General features: G+C 31.6%; 1 protein-coding gene across 1 annotated transcript; it reads left to right on the forward strand.

Moving 5' to 3' along the window:
* Positions 1-10,183: 10,183 nt before the first annotated feature.
* On the forward strand, positions 10,184-13,790 carry LOC107877246 (peroxidase 27). Its single transcript, XM_016723935.2, has 4 exons — positions 10,184-10,454; positions 11,637-11,825; positions 12,615-12,780; positions 13,197-13,790. The coding sequence occupies exons 1-4, from the start codon at positions 10,242-10,244 to the stop codon at positions 13,601-13,603; spliced, it is 975 nt and encodes a 324-aa protein (XP_016579421.1). The 5' UTR covers positions 10,184-10,241; the 3' UTR covers positions 13,604-13,790.
* Positions 13,791-16,325: the final 2,535 nt, after the last annotated feature.

A 16,325-nucleotide genomic window follows, 5' to 3' on the forward strand; every position in this document is an offset into this window, starting at 1 on the left:
CAGTAGCTTATTTATAAAAATCTAAATTAAAAGAAAATATTTTTTAAAATTTTTTTATATTATTTTAAAAATAAAATATCTTAAAATGTAACTTTATTTATTTATTTATTTTCAACTCAAACTTATTAAAAATGAAATAAGAGTTAAAATAATATCGGATCAAATATAAATATTTAATACAGAAATATATATTAAATTTGGGAGGGTCAAAAATTATGTGTATACACTTGGGCATTTATGATATCTACTATCAACCCTTTAGTGAGATTATCATAGATTCTAATTTTATTTATACTTTGTCATGGACTCTGAGTCATTTTTTCACTACTGTACTGCTTATAGATTTGGATCTATGAGGCCTTTTCACATCTTGAAAAATTTGCTGAAAAATCATTGGACGAGCCCTTTTCCATTTCCAGCATCCTCAGATGTCACACTACAAAAAGTGTCAAGATAATCGAAGGCGACTCATTCAAGTATAAATAAAAAGTTATTGAGGTATGAACTTATTTTTTATTATGCAATAATACTACTGTTGTGTCAAATGTTATGTAATTGTTAATTAATTTTTTGTAAAACATGCATCCGTACATTATCCCTACTGTTCGTGAGATCAAGATGGATTACATGATTATGTTTAAGTCATATACCGACGAGATGAAGAATAACGTCCTCAATTGCTTGAAGAAAGATGTACAAGGGTGACTGTCCTTACTTCAAATGGGAACAGTGATGATAACGAAAATTTGGGTGGTAACCTCATTGAAGTACGAATTGGTGATGATGCTTCTCCGAGCATCTCAAAAGTTATAGTGAACACCTCCGTCGATGGGGATCTTTATAAGCGTGTTGTTATGCTCGAGGAAGCGGTGTTGGATATTGCTGTCTATATCAAAGAGAAAAGATTGAAGGAAAAAAAAGATGAACAACAACATGAGCGAGGTAACTTTATTTAATAATTGATGTAGTTAATGAATTTTTAGCTGCAAATATTAGTAACATTTTTAATATGATGATACAGTGCATGCGAACCTTCGTGAATCGGAGAGGAATGAAAAAAGAGGAAAAAAAAGAAAAATGGATGAGTTGGCCACTATTGTGGCAGAAGAGGAAAAAAAAGAAGAAAAGAATGATGAACAACAACAAGAAGAAGAAATGAAAGAAGATAAAAGTCAAGAAGAAATTGAAAAAGAAGCAGTTGCAGAAGAAGAAAAAGAAGCTTAAAAATAAGAAGAAACTGAAGAAAAGCAGCAGCAGATGCAGAAGGACGTGAAAAAGAACAAGAAGCTAAAAAAATAGCAGAAGCTAATGGAGAAGAAGAAGCTGAGAAAGAAGCTGCAAGTGAAGAAGAAGAAAAAGAAGAAGCTGAGAAAGAAGTAGGAGCAGATATTGAAAAAGGAGGAGAAACATGTGAGAAAGAAGAAGGTGGCAATAAAGAAGGAGATGAAGGAGAAGACAAAAAGATGGAATTGAAGAAGAAAAAGAAGAAGAAGTAAAAAAAGATGTGATCATGAATATCGTTGATGAAATCAACAATAACATTTGTGATGCTGCGGAAAAAGATATTTGAATGCTAATATTATAAAAGTTTGGAATTTTTTTTTGAATTTGACAAACAAGGGAGTTGAATGATCTGTTGTTAGGATATGACAAACATTCTTTTATTTTATGAAGTTGTTATGATTCTGCACTGAATCTGCTTTTATCAAATTGTACTATTGCATGGAATTTGAATATGCATTGTATTGTCATAATTGGTACAGTGTATGGTTGACATCATAGAATGCATATTTAAACTTTCGTATACTGCTTGCATAGTCTATCATTATCATGTTACTCGATTTTAAGTTGATGTGTAGTTTGATCAACTATGATTCTATGAAAAATAGTATTAACATTATAGAGAAATAGAAGTATTTATTTATTCATTATCACTATATTCATGATACACTTTTTCAAAGAGCGAATACTAACATTATAGCACATAATATCATTTTTAGCTCATTCTGCCTTTCTTCGGCCAAAACTAATTTTGTTTTAGTTGATCCCTCTCTATGTGGGTGTCATGTAGGAATACTTTAAAGTGATCCCTCTGCTTTTCGTCTTCTTTGAAAAATGTCATGAGGAAAAATTTATTTTCTTCGCATTCTCGAAGTCTTTGTAGTAGATTAAATTTTGTCAAGCCATAAAAATTTGATGTCTCGGGTCCCGGACACAATGTTGATGGACTGCTTGGAGGTGATACTTCATCAAGCCATTTAAAAAACAAGCATGCGCCCTTATCATAGCAAAAAATAATAATTACATAACGATTTACTTAAATTTAAAAAAAAGGCATATACGACTTACCTTCTCAATTGCACAGTTATAAAATTTGCAACCTGAATTTGAGTCCGTATGTGATGTCCTCAAGACAGCCGCATTTTCACAATGACAAATTAGAGTCTTTTTAGGATTGAATGTTTGAGATGCTTGAGACATTGTAGAATTTTAAAATAAAAACAAAGTGGATGAAATAAAATAATGAGGAATGAAGGATTTTATATATGAAGTAAAAAGAAGTATTAACATTGAAGGAGTACAAAATTAGCCGTTTGTTACCGTTGGAATAGTAATTGTATTTTTTGAACCGTTGGTGACACTTAATAGACTATCATAGATCATGACTTATGTCAGTCACCAACGAGATATTAAAGTCTACCGTAGACCCTCGTAATCGATGGACACTCAATAACATGTTTAAAAATAAAATAATTAAGTAAAAAATATATTTGTGCTTTTTGTGTCCATCGATTCCTTTAATTTATTGTAGATTTACACCGTAGGGCGTGCATCAATTGATTTCTGGATCATTGATAGATCTCGTAGATGTCTGTACATGATTATAGACCCTTACTATCATGTTGTTTAAAAATGAATAAATAAATAAAATATAAATGTAATGTGAAATTCTACACATATGAAGGAGTTTATACAAGTTACATAATCATATTAGAGCTTATACAAATTAAGGATGGTGAATTAACGATGAATTAACGAGTGTATGGATGGGTAGTGATTGAACAAACAATACTTAAGAGTAATGTTTGTCAAAGAACAAGTATGTTTTGAGGATGTTGATTGTATTTGATGACTACCCATCCACATTCTCCTTCAATCACCACCCCAAATCAAAAAAGTACGTGGATGGGTTGGTTGAACAATCAACATCCTCAAAACATACTTGTGCTTTGAAAAACATTACTCTTAGGATATTGTTTGTTCAACCACTACCCATCCACACACTTCTTAGTTCACCATTCCTAATTTGTATAAGCTCTAATATGATTATGTGACTTGTTTAAACTCTTTCATATGTGTAGAAACCCACAATTTATTTATTCATTTTTACACAACATCCAAGTGAGGGTCTATAACCGCGTACATAGATCTATGTGATCTATGAATGATCAAGAGATCAATCGATGCACGTCCTACGGTGTAAGTTTACGGTAGATGAAAGAAATCGATAGACACTCAAAGAACAAGTATTTTTTTACATAGATTTGACATGGGTCAGCATCAATGACGGTCTATTAAGTGTCACCAATAGTTCAAGATTATTTGTTTAACCATCCCAAATCATGTGATTATGTGTTTAAACTTTTTTTAATTTAATTGTTTTCTTTCATCACCCCTAAATCATGTGATTATGTTTTAAAACTTTTTTAATTTAATTATTTTCTTTCACCAGCCCTAAAATATGTGATTATCTGTTTAAATCTTTTTTAATTTAATTATTTTATTTTACCAGCCCCAAAACATGTGATTATCTATTTAAATATTTTTTAGTTTAATTATTTTCTTTCGCCATCCCCAAATCATGTAATTATCTGTTTAAACTTTTTTTTAATTTAATTATTTTCTTTCAAACTACAAGCTACTGATGATCCATCGATTCATATGGTCTACGATTGACCTATATATTTGATCGAGGAGTGACAGTGTCTAAGATCGATGATAAGCTATAATGTGATCTGGATTTATTATCAAATTATTTTTTACTCTACGTGAATTTAATCAAGTCAATCTACAGTTGTATTCATTGAACAAGGAATAAATATTTGAAAAGCTGGTTGTATAGAAGAATAACCAATACAAAATGCAACAATCACAAAAAAGAGGAAAAACATAATGTAGAAACTAAAATACTTATATTCATTTTGTTCATTGCAGTACATACATTTTTCATTATCAAACAGCAAAAAAGGCAAAAAAAAAAAATCTTTCTTCGAACAACAATTCTACCAAAAAAACGTTTTCTGCAATGAACACGTACAAAAATTTATAAACATAAAATAAAATAAAAAACTTAAAGTAATTTTAGGGGGATGATTGGGGGGAGGGGGTGATGTAGTCGGGGCCTTCCATTCCTAGCCTTTCTAGAATTGCCCTCAAGAAACGAGCAATTCGACGAAGTTCACGCTCTAAGTAGATGTGGCCTTGACCCAGGCCATGGAAAAGGAGGTCAAAATCATTCCTTAACAGTAGGAGATCATAGTGTCTTGGGGGAACTCGTCTGATGGGGCGTAAGGGTATTCTTCTGGGAGGTATGCTTTCAATTTGATGAAAAAGAAGAGGGTTTCTGAACTTTTGGGTTTAGGTAGAACTGAATGCGTACATAGAAATAGTCACTGTACTTATAGACTCATAAAAGACGTCGCTTCATATTCCCAACCAATGATCAGTCGAAATGTGTGGGAATAGAAAAAGGCTTACCTTGCGTATACCAATGGTTTTTGATGTAAATAAACATGTTTGTAGGTTTTAATTAATTGAGAATAGGAAATGATGATTCAATGCATCGATTGGAGAGATACGATGGTAAAAAGACCCACAAACGTGCTTGATGAGTAATCATATAATCATTACAAAATATTCAATAGACCATGTAAAGGATATATAATAGAATGATGGTGTCTATCATAGATAAAACTTTAAGTCGATTACAACTGAATGTTAAATTCTACAGAAATGCACATTTAACCCCTAAAACAGTAGCTTTACGAATGACGAAAAAAAGCCTATCTAATATTTGTTGGCCATGCTACATGTGGTTCTTTTGTGCCCAAATTTCTTGAATATTAAACACTTATTGCTACTCTTGGACTTGAATGTTTCACTGAGGCCCTTAACGCGTTTGACTTTCTTCTTTCTGAGTTTGGGATCGTAGGGGGTGGAAAAATTTTAGTGTCTTGCAATTCCTGTGGCACAGTTCATTCGGACTTTAGAAGAACAACGTTAATAACTTCAAAGTATGCGAGGAGGCAAGTTTCAACTTTATAAATTGGCGAAGAGTACTCAGTAGATAGAGTTAACATAACCTTCGCCATCGCCATACTTTGCTCGCAAAACGACCATCACATGTTTGCACGTTATTTTCACTAGGTCATATATCCTACAAGAACAACTCCTCTCTAAGATATTAACCTTGGAAGTAACACCGTTGTTGAACATGGTGAATTGGTTGAGATCCCTGTTTGCATTAGTCACATACAAGAAATCGCTCGCACTCTTATTATCCCTTAGGATCTTTTCCGCACAAGGCATAAATTTGTTGTTTGTACTGTCGACAAAGACATGCCGCTCCTTAAACTTTTCACTAAATTTTCTAGCAATTGAATGCAATATATACGACATGGGGTACTCCCATTCATCCGTCAATACCGAGTTGAGCGACTCGGCGATGTTTGTGATCATCACATTGTACCTATTTTCCGGGAAGTGTGCTCTACTCCATTTCTCAAATCAAGCATATTTTCAAGGACATATGCTGCCTTGGAGCAATTATTCTTCAATTTTGCAAAATGCTCACTAAGCTCATCAAGAGAATAAGCCTTTACCGCGGCGTAGAATAAATAAAGATGTTTTTCATAGTATTGATTTATACAAAGATTTTAGCGATGTGCCTCATGAAAAGTCCATGATGCGCACGACTGTGAATACGGGAGAAGACATTGGCAATGCTAATGTACCTATCAGAGATGATACATAGATCTAGTTCATCTTTTACTATAGACTTCAACTTCTCAAAGAAGAAGGTCCAAGAAGAATCGTTCTCTTTATCCACAACACAAAAGACGATTGAAAAGATATAATTTTTGGTATCTTATGCAATGGCACTCAGCAATACATCCCCATACTTGCCATGCAAAAGTGTGCCATCGACGACAATTACCTTTCTCATGTGGTCATATCCCCATATGCAAGCTCCGAATGATAAAAAATAATAAAATTTATCATGATAGAGTAAGAAGACCCGGAATTCAATAACTCCATCATGTGAGATAAAGTCGGGTAGCAAGCATATCTGTGCTCCGGTGTCCCGCGAATGATGTTCTTTGGTTCATCAGGGAAGGAATATCTTAGTTGTGATCCCATTCCATTATCTTCTTCCGCATCTTGCAAGTTTGATGAAATGTATTCCATATGCATAAAATCATCTTCCAAATTAATTGGATGATCGCCATCGTTCTCATAATCATTTAAATCATCGTCGACTGTCGGGCGCCGAGATGGGGGTGTTGATGAATTCAAAGATCCTTTAAAGGGCCTCTCAACTACATATATACTTAAAATAGGCCTAAAGCCATCTGCATCAACATCCATCATGTACAACGGCACACGTTTATCATTATTTATGATCGTAGGATGCACCTTTTTCCTCGAATGCATTAGATAACTAATAACCACATTGCTTGGCGCGCAATCTAAATTCCCGCTCTCCATTACTCTTGCAACCAAGTCGTCGTATGAACTGTTGCGGCGAACCACAATGGGTAGTGTCACCTTAGTAAAAGATTTCCGTTTCCAACATTTGGGAGTCTCCTCCCATTCTCCCATGAAATCACTAGAAATCAAAATAAATTCTGCAATAGACATCCTAGAATTAAGCTTTGATCGATGGTCGATTATGTTGATGGTCTATGTCGTGATATATGCATGGTCGATAACTAACGATGAATGGTTGATGACTGGACAAAAATCCGTACAAAAACCTTGAAATTGCAAATATTGCTTTGAAACAATGATCATTGGATTTGTGGACTAGAGAAATGAACTTAGAGTCGCCTAAGCTACAGTAATGTACTTTCTAAAGAGGTTTTGAGTAATGTGAGTGATTTAAAGATTTTTAACAATGGTGAAAAGTGTGTTTGAGAAGGGGTAACAATGGATGCAATTGACAAACTTATGATGTTTGCGGACTGATTTAGAGCTGATCGCCTGAAAACAACGCCTGGATTGGGGCTTTTTGGAGAGAAACGAACCTTCTATTTTAAGCTTTTAATTTTTTTTTAATTATTTTTGGAAATCAAGATATTTTTGTATGATATAATTGGGGATGATGGAGTGGGTTGAAGTGTATTATTAGAAACTTATGGTGAATTTGTTAACTTGAAAAGATTGGATGATGAATTCGAATTAAGTGGGTATATGACAAATTTTTCAGGACTTTTATCTTAATGGCAAAATAAGTCTTAAAAAAAATCCTTTTTGACAGCTTCGCCCGAGTAACCTCTACGAACCTTAATAGAAATTGAATTCGTCTTATAGAGTCCAACAAAATTTAGATATTTAGGCAAACAAATCAATCAGCTATGCATTATGTTTGATATTAAAGTCCTAAAGCTGTTTAACATGTTTTTTCATGTTGGCCATGTGTGAATTAAATACAGATAAATAGAATAGACTGTCCAACTGCTAGCTGGTTTTATGAATCAATCAACACAGATTCATATAATATATTTGATCTAACATTTTATATATGCTGTGTCTGCATGGAACTAATAGTTGGTTCATGCAGATTCCTAATTATCCTTCCTATTTTAATTTGTTTGACTTATTTTTTTTTAAGTTATTTTTTTAAAGATGTCTCTTTCTTTTTCTTAGCAACCATTTAATTTTAATTTACCAGATAACATGTTTAAGATCATAAGATTAAAGGACATTTTAATATATTTGACAAATCTTTAATTTTTAAATCACAAGATTAAAAAAAAATTGTTCTTTCTTAAACTTCATGCCAAATCAAAATAGATTAAATAAATTGAAACGGATGGAGTATATTAGAGAAAGATCAACACCACAAAGCTGAAATAAGATTGGATGAATAGTATCCACTTTTTTTTTTTTTTTTTTGGGTAAGTATCAATTGAGCTTATAAAACATGCAGACGAGAGACATTTATTTCTTATTTTTTCCATCTGTTTCAAAAATAATCTTTTAATTAATATTACTACCAAATTCAACAAAAAAATAGATATTTGTTTCAATTCCAAAAAAGAGGGCTAGGCAGAAAAGAGATATTTTATTTTCTATCTTATTTATTTTTCCATATGTTTTGAAAAATGTTAAATTTTTTAATTGATATTACTACCAAATTCACCAAAAAATAAATATTTATCACTATTCCAATGAAGGCGCTAGAAAAAAGAATTTTATTTTCCTCGTGGCTGGCACGGGAGCAAATGCATGGGAAATGTTTCTTAAAAAATAAATAATTTATTTTTTTATTTTCTAGTGTTAATTTGCAAATAAATAAAAAAATATTATTTTCAAATTATTTATATGTAATCTAGTAAAATACTATAGGGGTGCGATGTAATAGGGAGTAGGAGTTCGGGGATGGCAAGACATGGAATGGTCAATGGGTGGAGTTCGAGCCATTGAGTGAGGAGTGAGAAAGAGATAATGAACTTTAAAAATGTTAATCACTTAGGAAACTTGTTTCTTACTTTTATTTGGGAAGTTATTTTCTTCATTTTTAAGTAGCATGATTTTTTAGAGAATATAATTTTTTAAAACATTTTTAAATATCCAAACATGAAAAAAAATAGAAAACATTTTCTAAAAAAAAACCCTTCATAACTAACACACTATATCATAAGATTGATTTTCATTTCTCATATAGTGATTCAACTAATAATTATTATTTTAAAACATTACATTTTTTCTTAGTTTCAATTTTGTTTAAATATTTTAACAAGGTTTCTTCATGAATTGGATTGGGATAAGTAATTAGCCCAAATCAACCCAACTTTTAGATTATATGAATTTTGCAAGTTTTTCACGGACTATCCGTATTCTGGAGTAACCTTTAATCTTTACCCTACTATTCATTTAGTGAAAATTTGTGAATCAAAGTACTTTTAGCTATGACCTAATTTCTCAGAACAAAATTTTAAAGAATGTTTGCCCTAGGGCATAAGTTCCGTAGTATTTGATTAACATGACAAGACTTTCAGAGAATTTTGCAAAAATACATTACTTTGTGCCATTAAACTTATGCCCAATAGCATAACTGGTGCTACTGGACTTATGCTTTGTGGTGTAACTTGTGCCACTGGACTTATATCCTGCAGCATAGCTTGTGTCATTAAACTTATGTCTTGGATACAATTTCTACCCCTGAACTTATGTCTTAGGGCAATAATCTGTGTCTAAATTGGGCTTAGTTTCCTTTGCCTTTAGGCATAACTTGTGGACACTATACTTATGTCTTGGGGTATAACTTTTATCCTTTATGTAATTTCTTTTGCACTCGGACATAATTTGTGGTACTGAACTTATATTCTGAAATATAACTTGTGTGATTGAACTTGTGCCTGTGGCATAATTTGTGTCACTGCATGATTATGCCTTGCGAAATTGCAATTTTACTTTTATTTTTTGCCCTGGAAAGCATTTTGGTCATTATTTTTATTACTTAAAGCTTTGAAAAAATTAACGACCTGGATTCCAACGAATCAAACTAAACTAAATATTAAATGAAGGAATCATAAATCCACTCAAACTTATCACACATAAATCATATATCTATGGGTTAATTACCAAATCTAAATACATCTTAGGCATCAAATTGTTTTTTCTAGAAAACCATCAATTTCATAGGAAAGCTCTTCGTATGTAGTCCTCTTTTTGTTTTTCTTGGGAGTTGTTTGGCTGTCCATTTTGTTTATATATTAGCAATAAGAACATTACAATAAAGAGTACTTGGAAGGAGAGGTGCTAACTGCTAAATATTAAACTAAATTTTAACCAAAGATTAATACCAGCTTATGTAATCAAAGAACTGATATGTCACCAAATATACTTCCAATTTAAAAGGACATACATTTGTGCACCCTAATCATCACTTCAAAACAACTAGTTAAGAGAAGTTAATTTTATTTCTTCATCTTTTGCCAATTTTTTAAATTTAAATGGCAAGTCTAAAATTTCTTTCTATTTTTATAGTTTATTTTGCAATTTTATTGGGGTTTGTTAATTCACAAGGCCTAGAATTAGGGTTCTACAAGAAAACATGTCCAAATTTGGAAGCAATTGTGAAAAAGGCAGTTGCAGACTTTGTTTCTCTTGATCCAACTTTGGCTGCCCCTTTGTTGAGAATGCACTTTCATGATTGTTTTGTCAGGGTAAGAAAAATTATTTACCATAATATATGGATTTGAATTATCTATTATGATAATGTAATGAATCTTTTATATCATTAATAATCATTTAACATGTTATAAAATAGTACTCAACATAGACTCATAGAGTATCAATCAAAGCTATTATTAAGTATATAGCTAATTCTAATTATCTTTTAAGTGACCTGCTTATAAAAAAAATTATAGTGCTAGTGCATAAAGCTTAAACTTATAATATAATTAGTTTTTTTATTACACAATTATTTGAATTTAATTTATTTACACCAACGGTGGCACTCAAATTTTTTACTATTAGGCCATCCACCAACTCTTCCGAGTAGACTTGATACTTGTAATTTTGAAAATAAGCTAAGTTTGTACCTTCTACGAAAAGTGAAAAGTGACCAGTGATACAATAATCACACTTTGGTCAAAAACAAGTTGGGGCCAACTATATATTCCTCATTATTCATGATTCACTACTTAAAATTCATTTCAGACGAACACTAAGCAGACTAAAAATAAAGAAAATTAGATTAGGGGTGAACCTAATATGGTATATATCAAATAAAAATTTTTGATACTGTGATTTTGATATTATGGTATTTGATATATATTTTAAATGTTATTGATATATGGTATGATAGTCGGTATTTATAAATGGCATACCGAAATATCGAATACCATACCGAAGTGTATATATATATATATATCAAATCATTTTTTTGTGTAATCATTTTTTCTTTGGCTACTCTATCTTGATTGTAATGTCTTTTTTTGTGTAATTGATTAACAAAAGGAGTTGTTTATACTTTCTTTTGAATATATATTTCTACATGTGTAATATGTAATTATGATACGATTGAGACGTACTTTTGGAAAGCCGAAGTAATAATACTCTATTATGTATATGTTGTCGAAGTTGAACAAACTATGATTACCAATTACCATACTGCAAAATACCAAAATTAAACCTCAAAATACCGAACCATACCGAATTAATATGGTATGGTTATGGTATAATATTTTTAAAAATCGAATATTGAATTATCATATTAAAATTTCAAATACCATGTCATACCATACCATGCCCATCCCCACCCGAGACGTTTTCTATATTTTCTAGTAGCGTAAAGGTGTCATCTGATAGTTGTATTTTTTCTTTTTTTTTTTAATTAATTACAGGGATGTGATGGTTCAGTGCTACTTAATTCTACTAAAAGTAATAAAGCTGAGAAAGATGCAATTGCAAACTTAAGCTTAAGAGGATTCCAAGTGATTGATGCTGCTAAATCTGCTTTAGAAAAACAGTGTCCTGGCACTGTCTCTTGTGCCGATATTTTGGCCTTAGTAGCTCGTGATGCTGTTTCATTGGTAAATAATTACTCCCCTCATTTCAATTGTATTTGTTTGGTTTTGAATTGGCACAAAATTTAGAAAGTAAAGAATATTTTTAAATATGGTAGTCTTAAAAATATGTGGGATGTATCAAAAATTTCTTTAATCTTATAGTTTTAAATATGTCGTGTGAAAATTAGAATTAAGGAGTTACCGGAGTTACCAAATAAGAAAAATATATTCTTTTTGAAACGAATTACGAAGAAAAGTTAGAAAAACAAATTGAAACAGAAGGTGTACTAATTCTAATTCCCTGTGTTTTAATTTACTTTGTTTGGCATAAGTGTTATTTGAAGTGTCAAAGAGGGTTTTCTTTGAATGTTTTTCTTAAATATTTTGAAAATTTTAACTATTTAACTTGTAGTGTTTTTATGTTATTTTGCATGTTTCTGTGATCTAAGCATGAGAGTTTAAGAATAATTGTAGGTCGATGACGATCCAAGAAAACTCCGACTTAATCAGCTTTTGGCTGAGAGACATTTACCTCATCACGATCACAAGGAGAGGTTAAAAAAAATAAAAATGAAATGCATAGAGGACTATCCTCTTATTGTGGCATGCTAGCTCCTCAGAAATGGAAGAATTTATTTTTGAGTTCATACACAAAAATTAGATATTTTGACACTTGTATTTCAAATCATGCTAAATAAAATGGAACAGGCGGAGTTGTATATATTCACTCCCATTTATTATAATTTCAACAAAATGTGTGCACATATAGTTTTTCTTTGAACATATTAATTATGCTTTTTCTTTTTTTTTCAGATTAATGGACCAACATGGCAAGTACCATTGGGAAGAAGAGATGGGAGAGTTTCAGTTCTCTCAGAAGCCACAACAAATTTGCCAACTCCTTTCGATAATTTCACTACTCTAAAAACAAGATTTGGTGCGTTGGGCCTAAATGTCAAAGATCTTGTTGTTCTATCAGGTAATTGAAATATGCATTTTCGATCTCTTTATTTGTAAAATCTTCACAGATTTATCGAATTATACAACACTACGTTATTTGCTTTTCATGTCTTATGTTAAGTTCTTATTGTTAATTCATGTCTCATGATATACAGTTCTAATAAAAATAGTCTAAAGTTAAGATATTTCTTTCATAAAAAGATCAGAAACAGTACACATTTTTTAATTATTTGAAACTATGTGCGTAGTCATACACATATTACAAAAAAAAAAAAAAAAAACTAGATATGACAAATAACTGAAGGATCAAAAGTACCATCTCTATATTCTTTTCTTAGTTTCTTATCTCTACATGCATATATATATTGTCAAGAGATTATTAATATTTTTTTATCTAGCAGCCAACTATGTAATTTCCCCTTTGTTTCCATTTAGGTGGACACACTATTGGAGTATCACATTGCTTTTCCTTTGGAAGCCGTTTGTACAATTTTACTGGTAAAGGTGATATGGACCCAAACATGGACAAAAATTACATAGCCCAATTGAAGACAAAATGTAAGCCCAATGATGTGACAACCACAGTTGAAATGGACCCTGGAAGTTTCAAAACATTTGACACTGATTATTACACTTTGGTCAGCAAAAGAAGAGGGCTATTTGTATCTGATGCAACACTTCTTACAGATAAACAAACAAGAACTTACGTTTCGGCACAGTTAAGTTCTAACGGGTCAACTTTTTTTGAGGATTTTGGGGTGTCAATGGTGAATATGGGCAAAATTGGAGTTCTTAATGGAAAATCGGGCGAAATTAGAAAAAGATGTGCTTTTATAAATTAAGAGGAATAATTTTGTGAAGTTATTTCTCTTGCAGAATTCTAGTCATTTTCGTATCATTTTTTTCTTATTTCAATTTTTAATTAGTTTGTGAAAAATGTATTGTGTGGTGTGGTATACGAATCTTTTTGTATTTTAATTATATAAGTTTGTCATTCAGTATGTTAAGTATGTAACTAATAAAATTGGTGCTTCAATTTTGTAGCATGCATGATTAAAGTTGTCCTTGTTTACTTTATTGGGATAGATCATAATCTCCTCAACTTGACGAGTTTTATTTAGTGCATATCCACGCATTACTTTGGCCTAATTATTCCTTAGAACTTACGGGTCGTTTGGTAGAATATATAATAATAATGCAAAATCTGATGTATTAATAATGCATGTATTAGTAGTACTTGTGTTAGTTATACTTGCATTAGTTATGCTTGTATTCTTCTTATGCAGCGTTTGGTTTGATCTATTAAAAATAATATATTTTATATAATTTCTATTAAAAGAAATTATTTGACAAAAATGCCCTCTCCACTTTCTTGCCAGTAAAGCCCAGACCAACAAATTGAAGCCTGTGTATTCTTCTTCCTTCTCCCCTCTTCACTATTTTCTACTGTGTGCGTATGCATTTTTCCTCTCGTATTCTCCTCACTGTTCTCTGCATATGGGTTTGTGTATTTTTTTTTTCATTTCTTGTGTTTCTGCTCTGTTTCTCGTGTTCTTCTTCTTCTTCTTCTTCTTCTTCTTCAGTTGCTTCTGAAATATGAATGCTACTTAAATATGACAAGAACTATATTATTCGTTTCGAATATTCATCCTTCAAATTACTGAATTCTGTTTTCTTATGTGATTGAGCGAATTTTGTGTAATTGATGACTGCCCTGAAGAGGATATTTTTGGAATAAGAATGGAAAAGAAATTGGAAAAAATTTGAAGGGTAAAATAGTCATCTTATAAATTAATGCATAAAGCTTTGTATTATTAATGAATAAAAAATGGTGGTATTAGTTATATATAACATAATATGCAAAAGAGTGTATAACGAATGCTTGCATTAGTTATACATAAATTTAAAAAGTATACCAAACAAGGTATTAGCAGTGCATAGAGTTAATGCATGCATTATTTTTTCTATCAAACGACCCCTTACACTCTATCAAACGATCCCTTACACTCTGTTTGGATGGTGGTTTGCCATGGTTTCATAATGTACTGTACAGTATAGTATGGTATGGTATGGTACAATACTATGTTTGGATAGACTGTATCGTTCACTATTGTTTAATAAGAGTTTTTTGTTTGGTTTGATGGTATGGTACTGTATTATAACAGATAAATTTACTAAAATACCTCTAATATAATATTAGTGTTCTCACCATTATTTTATAGAACTGGCCTTTCTCTTGTTATGTGTTTTCATATTTCATAGCGTTCCTATAATACCCATCCGTTTCAGTGCAAAATTTTAATCAGCAAAAACTACTTCATAAGATTTTTATGCTTGTGTTCTTTGATATTACTATTTGACCATTGCTTGTAAAATCATTTCGAATTCATATTTCACTGAGAATTTATCTCCTTGGAGTTGCTTGATGCTTGAGTATTTCATGGAATGTTGAAAGTTTGATATTCAACTTTTTTGTTTTTGGATGAAGGAGTTTTAACAATTTTTGGACTTTTTTCCTATTATATCTGAAAATAATTCCTAATTCGTTATGTTTTTTTTTTCCGTAAAATTCTTGAAGAAATTGCAAAAATGACGGAGCTACGATACTAATGTTGAATCTCAAACTTGGAAAATAATTGTGCGTAAAAATTATAACATACTAAGGTTGTAAGTAAAATGGGGTAAAGGGTAAAATAGGAATAGAAAATATTATATGAGGGTATAGTTGGAAAAATAAATAAGAAAGCCATGCAAAACCACCAAATTGGTGGTTCTAAAAATTAGACAATTCCATGGTTCCCAAATCATGAAAGATTACCATACCATACCATGCCTTTTAAAAAACAATCAAAACAAACATGGTTTCCTTAAAAATCATACCATACCACAGAAAATCACCATCCAAACAACCTGTTAGTAATTTGATAGCCTGGCACCCACCCACCCCCACCTCCTACATAGCTACCAGCTTGAGCTGTCCAACTAATTAATAGGATTGTTGGACAATAAAATTTTTGAGGCCAAAAATAAATAATTCGAGACAAGAAAATATTGTAACAATCAATTTTATTAATTTCAATGTGAGCGTTACAATTTCTATGAATCTTCTAATTTGCCTTTTCAAATATAAATTCAAGGGCTTCGAGCTTGATCTTGAATTTGAACTTGATTTCTTGATTTGAGAGACTTGATCTTGACTTGTGCTTGAATTCAAGGGCTTTTGAGCTTGTTCTTGAATATTGTGGTCTTGATCTTGAATCTTGATGAACTTGCTTTGACTGCTTGAGCTTTTTAGAGAAATTGCGGAGTTTGATCCACGAGCTTTCTCTTGCTACTTGTTAGAGTGCTGGGGGTCCCTTTTTCTGAATTATGAGGCCCGTAGTTATAGATGTAGGAAAGGAAGAGTCATGATGAATATGGACTTCCTTTAACCAATCAGATTTAAGTGATGTGGCGCCTTTTATGGGCTTTTATTTCATGAGCCTGCTGCATCAGTTTGACATGTGGCACAATTCTATTGGCTCCTTTACTTGACTTGGCATGCCACATCATTTGACATGTGGC

Source organism: Capsicum annuum, chromosome 9 (genome assembly GCF_002878395.1).
Source record: "Capsicum annuum cultivar UCD-10X-F1 chromosome 9, UCD10Xv1.1, whole genome shotgun sequence".
Lineage (NCBI taxonomy): Eukaryota > Viridiplantae > Streptophyta > Magnoliopsida > Solanales > Solanaceae > Capsicum > Capsicum annuum.

Excerpts from the sequence above, each read along its gene's own strand:
- LOC107877246 (XM_016723935.2), top strand. The coding sequence starts at position 10,242 with ATGGCAAGTCTAAAATTTCTTTCTATTTTTATAGTTTATTTTGCAATT. Across the intron at positions 10,455-11,636 it reads TTCATGATTGTTTTGTCAGG|GGATGTGATGGTTCAGTGCT; the intron begins GTAAGAAAAATT and ends AATTAATTACAG. Across the intron at positions 12,781-13,196 it reads AGATCTTGTTGTTCTATCAG|GTGGACACACTATTGGAGTA; the intron begins GTAATTGAAATA and ends GTTTCCATTTAG.